The following is a 12,494-nucleotide window of genomic DNA, read 5'->3' on the forward strand; positions in this document are numbered from 1 at the left end:
TTCAGATTTAGCAGTTATATAACTGAGCTGAAAAAAACTCAACATTTAATTAGGAACTGTGAAATTGTATAAACCTGCTTGACTTTTCTCCCATTAAAAATTTTGTTAACACAAACTATTGCCACAAAATTCACTTGATTAGACTTTTCTTATTTAAAAGGTTTTTATCATTATTTTTTTATAATTTGTTTGTTTGTTTTTTTTTTTTTTTTTTGCTGTGAGGATTCTAAAATATCTAGAGTATACACTATAATATTCAGGAGGAATCCACCATATCACATAAGTCAATCACACAGATAGAAACTAACCTGGCTAGCATTTGAACTGAGTCATTCAGAATCTATTTGTCAGGTCCTTTCTGGATGAATATAACAGGAAAATGACTCAAAATGGATTTAAGAAAAAAAGAATATATTGGCTAATTGAAATGTTCAAAAAGGTTTTTGCTTGTTTGTTTTTGGGGGTGGGGCATCAAGCATGACCTGAGTTAGGTATTCTTTCCTCTGTGTTAGCTTTGGGTTTCAGAGATGCTTTCTGTATTTGGTGGAAAACTGTTGACTAGAATCTTGGAGTTTATACCTCACTGTCTCAAAAAACCTCAGTGGAGAGAGAGATCCTCTTCAAGAGCCATTCTGCAAGCAGTCCCTGAACTGAGTCTAATTGTCTCTGGTTGGTTTGTCTTCAACCCGATGTTTGTCTAGTCAAGGTGGCTATGCCCTATGAGCCTCTCATGGCAAGACCTGAATTATATGCTCTCACTTAATGCCAGAGGTGTGGTCAGCCCAACTCAAATGAGATGGAGAGGATTGGGTTCTCTAAGGAAAATAAAAATGCGGGTTAAAAAAAAGGCAAACACATGCCCTCTGCAGATTTAGAATCCAGGACATTAATTCTTGTAAATTTCTTCAAAATTGAACAATATAACTTTTAAAGCCCAGTACCGTACCCTGAATCTTATAACCTTCCTCTTAATTGAATGGTTTATCAGACTTACAACTCCAAACACAATTGAGGAAGGAAAGAAGGAAGGAAGGAAGGAAGGAAGGAAGGAAGGAAGGAAGGAAGGAAGGAAGAAAGAAAGAAAGAAAGAAAGAAAGAAAGAAAGAAAGGAAGGAAGGAAGGAAGGAAGGAAGGAAGGAAGGAAGGAAGGAAGGAAGGAAGGAGGGAGGGAGGGAGGGAGGGAGGGAGGGAAAGGAAGAAAGAAAAAGAAAGAAAGAAAGAAAGAAAGAAAGAAAGAAAGAAAGAGAAAGAAAGAAAGAAAGAAAAGAGAGAGAAAGAAAGAAAGAAAGAAAGAAAGAAAGAAAGAAAGAAAGAAAGAAAGAAAGAAAGAAAGAGAAAGAGAGAGAAAGGAAAGAGAAAATTCTAGAGGAGTTTCTTTTTTAAGTGAGATTTTCATGTCTCTTTTAAGCCTCATGTCCCTTGCATTTCTTACCTTTTGCTATCATTCTGGTGTGATTGTAGCTCTGCAGAGCAATAAGTTCTCAACATATGTTCCACAATTCATGGTTTTTCACAATGGTTCTACTACTAATTTTTTTTTGTCCTATATGCCATTCATGTTCAATTCTCTAGACTTCCATTTTGATGTGTGTCTAATGCCTATATAAAAATACTATAGTAAGAAATATTTAAGGTTTCCTACAGTTGGTATTGTAACTAAACTAGCACATGATTAGAGCCTATCGGGAATTCTAATTAATTGAATTTTTAAGAGGCAGACCCTGAAAGTATAATTTTTTGAAAGTGATTTATTAGACGAGTTTTCAGAAAGAACCCACAGGAAAAGAGGGAAGTGGGGCAGGGAGGAGACAGTAGCCAAGCTCAATACAGTGTCAAGCAAAGTTCCACAGAAGGTAAATTTGACTCAATCCTATAGCTCTGGAGAGAATACAGGTCACACCTAGAGTTGTCTCACAACTAGGGGCATGGGAGCTGGAGAAGTTATATCCTAGAAGCCAGTCAGTTATTGGTTAAGTGCTCCTGGGGGCATGTAAATACCTAGGTACTTTCAGTTATCTCTTTGCGAAGATAAGTTAGCTATAGCAGCTTGAGCACAGTGTCCAAAAAAGAGATAACATGTACTGGCTCTTAAGGGTGCAAAGTACATAGGAATCTGGGGCAGAAGAGGAATTACAAGGGATATGAGTCCAGCATTGACATTTTCTGCTACATTACTCCTCTAAGAAAAGTATATCTAAATAAGATACTCCATTTGTCCTATGAAGGGGAAAAAATGCTTGTCCAGTAAGACTTTAATGTTGTCACTGAGTTATTTTTCTTTGGAAAAGGTGGAATTCTCTTTACACCCAAACAATTGGGCCACTTAAAATGGAGATCCACTTTTGTAAAGTAACAGATACCTAGGATGCAAGGGGAATGATCCAATTAGGTTTGTGTAAAAGTAATCTTACTTTTGCCATGACTTTTAATGGCAAAAACTGCAATTACTTTTGCACCAACCTAACACAATAGCTGTGAAATCAGTATTCCTTTGAATTATACTTGTAACTTCTACTTCGAGAAAACCTGAAAATGAATCCCAGCTCTACCTCTTTAGCTTTAGGAAAAGTGAGTGAAATTATATGTACATATTATACAGATACAGAGAACTTGGTACTATGTATTGTACAGGTACTGTGAGTCTGCACAATATATGCATATAAGGTAGCTATTTGTTGTAATATTATTACAGTTATCATAATTGTCAAAATGTTCAATTACTTAGGTATTTAGTTACATACAAAAATGACTTCTGTCTTCACAATCAACATAAAGAACTAAGAGCAGTGGGAAAAATACACTATTTTCACTTATATTTTGTCTGAATGTTTTAGATTAAAAGCTTTTTCAGTTGGATACTTTGCATGTATTTGTAATAAATCTCAGAGATTTGCTGTCATAAAAAGATGAAGGATCATGAATTCAGACCAATATTAGAGCTCTATTTTTTCTTTGTAAAAAAAACTTTCTTAGAAAATTTTTATTACACTGGTAATGCATGCTCATTGTAGGAAAATAATGAAAACTAGAAATAAGCAGAGAGCAGAAAATAAAATAAAATAAAAGACATTTATATCACAACTACCTATAGATAAAAACTTCACGTGCAATACATACAACATATGTATTTTTAGTTGAATAAAACCTCATATCCTATAAAATTCACTAGACATTATGAATATCTATGTGAATAAAGTTCCTTCTAGAATTTCATTCTTATTGGTTAGTATGCCATAAAATGAATGAAAAAGAACATCAGTTACCTGAGGTTAATTGTTGCCAAGAATATACCAATTTACTGAAATGTCAACTTAAGTTTGTGGTAAGTGGCAAGGCTTTTTAAAAGGACAAAAACTTAGTATATGATAATTATTTATTTTGTACTGAAGACAATTCAAAATTCAAGTTTTCACTGTAATTGTATGTTAATTCTGAATATCATAGATGAATCAAACATTGATTTGTAGCACATTTTCTGACAAATATGTTTGAGCGCATGTGATTTCTATCCTTGTACTTTATCCTTGATGTACACAAGAGGATCATAATTTTTTCCAATAAAAATGTGTAAGGCTTCATAAGTTTTCTTGCTTGAAGCTTCTACTGAGACATCCCCAGCTTTGTGCAGTTGTTTACTGCTCAAACTCTCCAAATCTTTATTTGCCAAACACTGCATGTAATTGAATGTGTCTCCCACATTCCTTCTGCTGACTTGAAGAAATTCTGCCTCTTCTTCAAGGTTTACCAACTGACTTTGCCAAATGACTTACTACCATTATTATTATTAATTTGAAATATAATTATAATAGAATTATTTAAATCATCTAAAAATCTATAAGGGAATGAAAAATGATTTGACAGGAGGAAAGGAGAGATATTAATGTGAACAGACTGGGGATTCGTATTACAAATCATTAGTTTAGTAGTGAATATTTTCCTTCTGGAACTTTGCTTGCAGCCTGCCCATTCTTACATTATCCCTTCTAAACCATTAATTTCTAAATTCATCCCTTACTGTTAAACACTTAGTTTCATTTATTATAACATGTGTTTTTGCTCCCTCAAAAGATACCCATATTAGACTAAAAATAATAGATATCAGAAAGTAAACTAAATTCATATTCATTAGGTAACTTTATTTACAAATTCTTTATAACAGGTGACAGGATGTGATGTAAATCCATCTTTATTTTATTTTTTTAAAATAGTGTATCAATAAGTACTTTTTTTGAGGATCATACAGCCTATTTACCCATTCATATGGGTCTGTTTTATAGTGCTGTTTTCCCCGGATAATTTACCTCACTCATCACATGTCTTCAGTTATCTATTAGTACCACTTTAGTTCTAGAATACTTTACATTTTTGCCTTAGAAACTATAAATATATGTATAAAGCCTGCCTAGTCTTAAATATCATGTTCTCACAAATAATTCCCTCGAGCACTATAATAAATTGACATAATCTTGTTACTATCTCTGCACCCTGTTTCTTTTGTTTTGGTTATTGCAGTTTGCAAGTGTACTTGTTTTTATTATTTGTTTATGGTATGTTTTCCCACTAGTCTGTAAGCAACATAAGGGCAGAGGACATGTCTATTTTATTCACCAGTATTTTCCCTGAACATAGCACAGTGACTTGCATATGGCAGGCACTTAATAAAGTGTTAAATAAATGACTGATTGAGTGAATGGTGAATGATTGCATGATCTGGAAACTAGTCATAATACAACAGATGGATAGAATATTTTTCTTGAGAGTTATTTGTAAGGATGCTCTTCTTTTATTCTGCTGTCATAAAGACTAAACCATCTTCCATTCTAATGAGGTATAACTGTTTAGTCCAGTCCCTGATATTAGTTGGAGAAGGTTGGACGGGAGCCCGTTGCCAGGGAAAGTCAAGTACAGCAAATCCCAAGCTATCCTTGAAATCCCGAACTTTCAACAAGAAGATGAAGGCTTTTATGAGTGTATTGCAAGTAACCTTCGAGGAAGAAACCTTGCAAAGGGTCAACTCATTTTTTATGGTGAGCTAATTGAATTTCAAATGTATATAAAATATTTGGTAATGCCCCTCATAATAAATTGTGGAAGTCATTGTATGTTGTGAACAAGTGTCATGGGAGAAATAAGGAAGGCATATTTCCAGGTTTAGATGCTTAATACAATGATTAGCAGCTGGGAATGACCACCTTTAAAATACGGTTTTAATTTTAGCATGGTCTATGAATGCTATTGTTTATTATAATTGCCTTGAAAATATCAGCAGTGTCATGTTAAAGCCATAAAAGTTTATAATAAAAGGTAGCATAAACTCCATATATTTCCCATAAAACATTCTGCAGCAGATTATAGCAATCTTGATTCTAATTCTAAGTAGAATTAATAAATGAAGGACAAAATTGATAGGAAAAATATAATACTGCATGGTGGTTTATAATATTTGTTTCTATTTTTCATATTTTGTCTACTCTTAAGTAGGTAATATAAAAATAAGGTGATTACATTATTTAAAATTATGTTTGTCTCAGTTACAAAAAGCTCTCATAAACTTAAGAGAGATGATGAATGCATATATTATCTAAAAGCTGTCTTCGTGTCTTCTTTCACCCAGGATTGAAATTTTCTCTTACTTATGTTAAGTAAACAATAAAATATACCTCAGAATTCTCAAAATGCTGTATACTATTAAAATATCTTTAACTTCTTTGATAAATTTAATATATCTGTATTAGATAATTTTTTAAAAGTATTGATATGTGGCCAAAAATACTTTCCTATGTGACATGTTTATAATCAATGATAAAGTAATTGGAGAAAATATGTGTGTATAATAACTAGAAAAATCTAGGATACTGTAATTATCCCATTGGAATGTTGATTGAGTGCCCGTGGGGAGAACATATTGTGTGTCTGTAATATTATTTTCCATTTTCTTTAGAATTTCCAACTTTACCCTGCAATGAAAACTACTATTTTATATATAGAATATAATTTCCTACTCATTATTCTCTTACAGTTTTAGCAAAGCTAGCCAAGAAAAACAATATATTTTTTTCAATAGTACCTACACTTTAAAGGAAAGTCTTTGGAATTTAGTATCCTTTGTAAATAAAATAGGATACAAATGGGAGTTTTAGTAGAATGAAGATACTGAATGCTTTGGCTAGTTTTAAAGAAATATTTTCCATTTTATATATAATAGACAAAGATATAATCAAGAGATGAACCAGAACACAAAGGTATCCATAAACTGGAAATCAATGATAAAGTACTTTTCTCTATACTGATATAGCAAATGTTAGCTTACATAGCAATTTTACAAATATTAATTTATAGAATTCTTAATCTTAAGAAGTAGAAATCTTAAGATTAATCTTAAGAGGTAGAAACAATGTTCAGTGATACTATAGGCAAAAAAACCTCGAGTTAATTGTGCAGGATCTGACAGATAGTGATTGTCAGATTCAAGATCAGAACCTTGAAAGGTCTTCTGAAACTGGACTCTGCCATAGCATTTCAACATGGTGGTCTAAGTTCATTGTACTATACCTCACCACAACCAAATTAGCCATTTAATGAGCCTGAAATGGTCCTTGTGGGGTAATAATGGATACTTGGTCAATAACATAATCATTATGCTTCTAAGTCATGTATTAATTTACTTTCTGAAGTTCTCTCAAAAGAAAAGAGGATTACTGACTCAGTTACCTCAGAATTGAATAACTGAGAAATTCAAGAAAAGAATCTCCCAGTCTCAGTTATATTGCTGTGTTTACGTTATAATTCAGAGTCAAGTAATATTATATATCCATCTATGTTGTATTTTTATAATCTCCAAACAAAATCTCTAAAGTATTATTCATCATAGAAAACAGAACATGTTCAGAGGAGGTAAGTGGCTTTTTATAACCAGTCAACATGGCAGAAAAAATATCTAAAACTCAAACCTCTGTGGTAGACCCAAAATCCTAAGACTCTTCTCCCATGAATTTCCTACCTAGTTGAAAATTTAAAACTTTGCTCTCCAGAATTTTAATCATCCAAAGAATGTGCACATTAAATAAATAAATGTGTTCTAAAGCTACAATTATTGCATTAAGCATAAAATCAAATATATCTGAAACCTTTTTAAGTTATGTGAAATTATGTATGAGCATGCATTTCTTTTCCCAGGTCAAACATATATTAGAACAATTTCTAAACAAATACCTATGAATCATATAATTTTGTTAATAATACCCAGAAGCATGATTAAATTTCATCAATACACCTAGTTCTTCTAAGTTTTACCTTGATTTGTCCCTCAAGGCTGCAGGAAGCATATTCTATAACTGGAAGTTGTCCTGATTTCCACAAGAGGTAATCCTAGGCTTAGTTCCCACCACCCAGAGACATAATAATTTCTTTTACTCATTTGTAGGCTCATTGAAGGGTCTTCTGTCTTGGTGAAGGCAGGTTTTGCAGTAGAAAAACTAGAAATCAGACAGACTTGGGTTTCATGTTGTATACAATTTTAAATCCTCTTGGTCCTACTTCTTACCTCAGCCATTGCTACAGTGACCAGTTCAGCACTGTGTTTTGTAGGTGTAACCTGAAAGAGTGTTGTCTCAGGTGCCAAACTACTAAGTACATCTTGTTTTCTGTTCTGGGTTTTCTTTGGCTCCTTCGCGAGTCTACTCAGCATTTAAGCATGCACAGTTTGGATGTGCCAGTAGTTTACACCTGTACTACCATTAGATGACCATGGATGGCAACTAAATGATCCCCCTTTATTTTCCTGGGTAGACAGCTCGTAAAGACTGCTTTGAAGTTGGCAAAAGATGGAGAAAAATGGATCATGTTGGTGGTCAACTCAATAACTCATCCTTGCATTGACTTTTTTTTCCTTCCCTGTGACTATCTTTTTTTCCTTATACTTTTCCCTTGGCATTGTCAAATAAACATGTGGAACTCAAGCCCTTTACTTAGGCTCTGCTTTTAGGGTTCAAATTTTGGCTTCCCTGTTTTCTACCATGTCATCTTGAACAGATTACCTAACATCTCTGCAAGAATCCACTGAAAGGTTATAGAGGGAATTAAGTGCAGTTACAAATATAAAGCATCTGGCTTGCCACAGCCTGAGAGTCCAAAGGAAGCATTATATACTTCTATATATCCAAGGATAGAACTAAATAAAGGAGAGGGATTAATTGGCACCTCCAGGAAGTTTCCAGTTTATGAAAGAGATATTCATGTGAGAACATTTAATTTCCAACCTGCCTGTTTCCATAAATGATGGTAAAAATAATGCAATCTTACTTTCACATCAATTATGCCAGTTGCTTGTTGCCTTAGTACTATGAAGAACTTTCTCAAATTAAAGAAAATTTGGAAAACTCACACCCAGAATTAAAGTAAGATACTGAACCTGTATAAAACCCCAAATGTTCACATTCCTTGTCAAGAGTTTTATCTAGGAAGAAAGAATACTGGATTATCTTTCTACCAAAATGCAAGGAGGCTCATGTTTGATTTATGCTTCAAGGTATTGAGTTGTAATTGTGTCTGAAATAGATATATATTTATTACTTTTAGTTTAGAACAAATATAATCACTGAACTTTCAGATTTATTACACAGGTTCAGATCTGATATACGTTTTCTAACTTGACCTATGTTCTAATATTTAGCACGGATTTATTCCTTGGCCCTGTTCTACATTTTGCCCTTTTCCCACAGCCCCCAAGTTGTTATACAGGTGCAGCAAAATGACAGATGACAAACATTTAACTTGAGCCAAATGCCCAATGATATTTGCAACAGGATTTCTGTCACCCCACATTGAAGCTCCTACATTTCCCGTCCCTCAAATCATGTGTGTGCAATCCAACCGGACCCAGTTAGCCTGGTCCTTCTGATCTCTATAACCCTTGGAATGTAGCATAATGTCTTGGATAATTGCCTTACCAAACAGTTGCACTTGCCTTTTTGAAACAGCTCCTCCAGAATGGGAACAGAAAATCCAAAATACATACCTCTCTATCTATGACAACTTGCTCTGGAAATGTAAAGCTAGTGGAAAGCCAAACCCTTGGTACACGTGGTTAAAAAATGGCGAACGACTCAACCCAGAGGTAAGCAACTATGTTGATAGTAAAAGTTTACCTACTCTGCTAGGTAAATTTTGTTACTAACAGTACTAGTAACTAACAGAAACAGCTAATATTAATGGAGTCTTTAGTGTGTTCCAGGAAAGGATGCATACACTGACTTACTTAATCCTTAAATAAACTTGCAAAGTAACCCATCTTTCAAAAGATAAAAATACGTGTAGACAAGACAAATAACTTTCACAAAATCACACAGTCAGTAATAGATTCACATTTAAATATGATCATCATCATCATCATCGACACAGATAATTTTTATTGAACTCTCATATGAGCCAAGCCCTGTGTTAAATATTTTTCCATGCATTATTTTATTGCATCGTCACCCTGATGAAAACATTATGAGAGAGATACAGTTATTCTTCTTTTATATAGATGAAGAAAATTAGTTCAGAGAGGTTAGACCACTGTTTAAGGTCACACAGCAGCTAGTAAATGTTAGAATTAGCATTTTAAACTTTTATTGTGGTCTGATATCAGGACCCAATCTCTTAGTCACTACCCAGTATCCTGCTTTTATGAACACTGACGACTGTCTTTAAACTCCTAGGAAAGTAAATAACAAAGGCAGTTACCCACATTTCTCATTTTAAAGCATACTTTCTTCTACAACATCTAGAAAATGAAAGAGTTGTTTTTTACCTAATACATTATCCAGATAATTGTGTTAATTCTCTATTTTACTTTGCACATGTAGGCATAGCCAGAGACACAAAGAACATCTGTTGTTTGGAAGCTGAATATAATGCTGTTCTTTGTTTCAGCATCAGTGAAATTTTTTTCCTGCATGCCTTTTGCATAGAGCATTCTGTTTCCTCCAGCCTATTTTCCTTTTCCTTGGAGTATGGTAATATATACCTTGAAATATTTAGTCTTAAGTTATATTTGCACTATTAACTATGTCATTATGTGCACTCGAAATTGTATTTCTATACCCCAAATGGGGTTCTGTAACAGATTTTGGCTGTTCAGGCACACTTTATAGTAGGCTGTAGAAAGGAAGGATTTAGCTACTCCAACTCAGGACTCAACTAGAAAATTATCACATCATCACATTTCAAATGTTTTTGAAACTTTTGGAAAATGGAAAGCCCAGACGATGTTCTAGTCATGATATACATATCTAACATTATTGTTAAGCATGTTTTCTGGAATAATTAGGATGGCGGAGTATTCCAAATTATTATGTGTACCAAATAACAGAAAGTTAACATACATTTTATGCAAAGTATGTCAATTGTCAAAGAAATGAGATAACATAAAACACACTAGTAACCACTAACATTATCCTAAACATATTTTCATTTTTTAAACTTAAAAATGCTGCTCAGGATCTAGTAGTGTATTAATACATCAAAATATCAGATCTCATATATATACAGAAATGTTGTTTAATAACATATCCTGGTTAAGAGGATGCTATATTAACATACTAGCATCTTTATATGCCTTTTCCTTTATTAGGAGAGAATTCAAATAGAAAATGGGACGCTCATCATAACGATGCTGAATGTGTCAGATTCTGGTGTCTACCAATGTGCTGCAGAAAACAAATATCAGATAATTTATGCAAATGCTGAATTGAGAGTTTTAGGTAAGTCATTCATTTACAACCAACAAATTCAAAATGACATTTAAACAAGCTGTAATTATACATAATCCCAACCCTTTTTTTTTTTTTTTTGTAAATTAGAAATTGCTGTCCCATCAAATAATGGGAAATGTCTAAATTAGCTTTTTAAAAAGTTCAAGGTGGTAATTATTATCCTGCTTGGGCAATGCACTGGGGCTTGAGAAGAAAACCCACCATTGGGTGCATCCAAACCAGAGGAAGCTCTTCCAAAGCTGAATCTAGCATGAATTTTTGAGTATAACTCAAAGAATATCTATTGGGAATATTTTCAGCTACAAATTAAAAAGTAATAAAAAAATTACAATTCACAGTGACTAAAAGAGACAGTGATTTATTTTATCTCTTAACAAGAGGGTCATTGGCTGCCGGGTATGGCACCTCAACTTGACAATGTTATTCTTTACACCTTTCCTTCAGAATCAAAGCCTCATGCTTTCAAGATGGCTGCTCTAGTTACAGAAATCATGTCTATGCTCAAGACAGAAGAGAGAGGTTACGGAACTAATTGCATTTATCTCTTTTATTAGAAAAGCAGAATTTTCCTTAGCTTCCACAGCAAACGTTTTTATGTCATTAACTAGAGTTCTGTCACATGACCATCCAAACAACAAGAGGAGGTAGAAAAATAAGTCCCTATAGTGGAAAGTGCTGAGATTAAAGCAATTTGAGAATGATATTTTGGGAAATCCAACCAGTGGTATCTGCCGCAATAAATGACTCACTGATAGTTTCCAACCCAAGGCTTTCTTAGTGGTAGGAAGAACAAAGGAGATAAAAGAGAGGAAGGATCAAACAACAAGACACAAAGTTTTATGAGCTTATGGGTGATGAGTACTCATTCATTTGTTCATTTTTTCTATCACTACTGTTTGAATGAACATTATTATGTACTGAGCCATACCAAGATGAAGTGATCTTTATCTTCACTCAACCTATAATTTCAAGGAGAAAAAAAGTGTCAGAGTTAAAGTGTGGCAATTCTTATGGCTAAGAATTGAGGAGTTGCTATTATGGCACATGACAAGTTGAACATAACTTAAATTGAGGACCTTCCCTTTAATCTAAGGTCAGAAGTAAAAATATGCATCAGTAAGGTGAAGGGCAGAGAAGCAACATCTGAAAAGCCCAGAAGCAAGAAAGTATGGCGTATCTGAAAGAACTTCATTTCGCTTGAGCTTTAGGTTAGAAATGGAGACTGGACACATGGATTCCAACATTCATGAAGTTGGAAAGATTTAGATGCACCCTGATAGCCTAATAATTTCTTGTCCTTATGAACTGGCATTTGTTCAACATTTATTTAGTGGGTAAAAAGCCGACATAGTGATATGGTATTTCTGATTTTTTCAATAGTATTTTTTTGCTAATAGCAATAAAATATTTCTGATTTATATCAGTGTTAACCGCAATAAAATATCAATGAAATAAATCACATTGATATATATATAATATAAATCACATATATATGTGTGTATATATATGTGTGTATACATGTATATGTGTGTTTCTTCAACATCATATGTTCCATGACTTATATACATACATAATGAATCAGAAACACACACACATATACATGTATGTGTATACATGTATATATAGGTATACATGTATGTGTATACAGGTATATATGGGTATACGTGTATGTGTATACAGGTATATATGTGTGTATGTATGTGTGTTTCTGATTAATCATATATATGTATATGACAT

At 33.4% G+C, this 12,494-nt stretch overlaps 1 protein-coding gene across 1 annotated transcript in view; it reads left to right on the top strand.

The window, feature by feature from the left end:
• The window catches only part of CNTN6 (contactin 6), a 307,019-nt gene that overhangs the window by 223,399 nt on the left and 71,126 nt on the right, over positions 1-12,494 (top strand). The window contains exons 8-10 of the mRNA XM_028844371.2: positions 4,843-5,027; positions 8,979-9,115; positions 10,616-10,745. Of these exons, the coding sequence (XP_028700204.1) occupies positions 4,843-5,027; positions 8,979-9,115; positions 10,616-10,745 (452 nt within the window). The remainder of the gene's footprint in view (positions 1-4,842; positions 5,028-8,978; positions 9,116-10,615; positions 10,746-12,494) is intronic.

The sequence above is a fragment of the Macaca mulatta genome, chromosome 2, assembly GCF_049350105.2.
Source record: "Macaca mulatta isolate MMU2019108-1 chromosome 2, T2T-MMU8v2.0, whole genome shotgun sequence".
NCBI classification, from domain to species: domain Eukaryota; kingdom Metazoa; phylum Chordata; class Mammalia; order Primates; family Cercopithecidae; genus Macaca; species Macaca mulatta.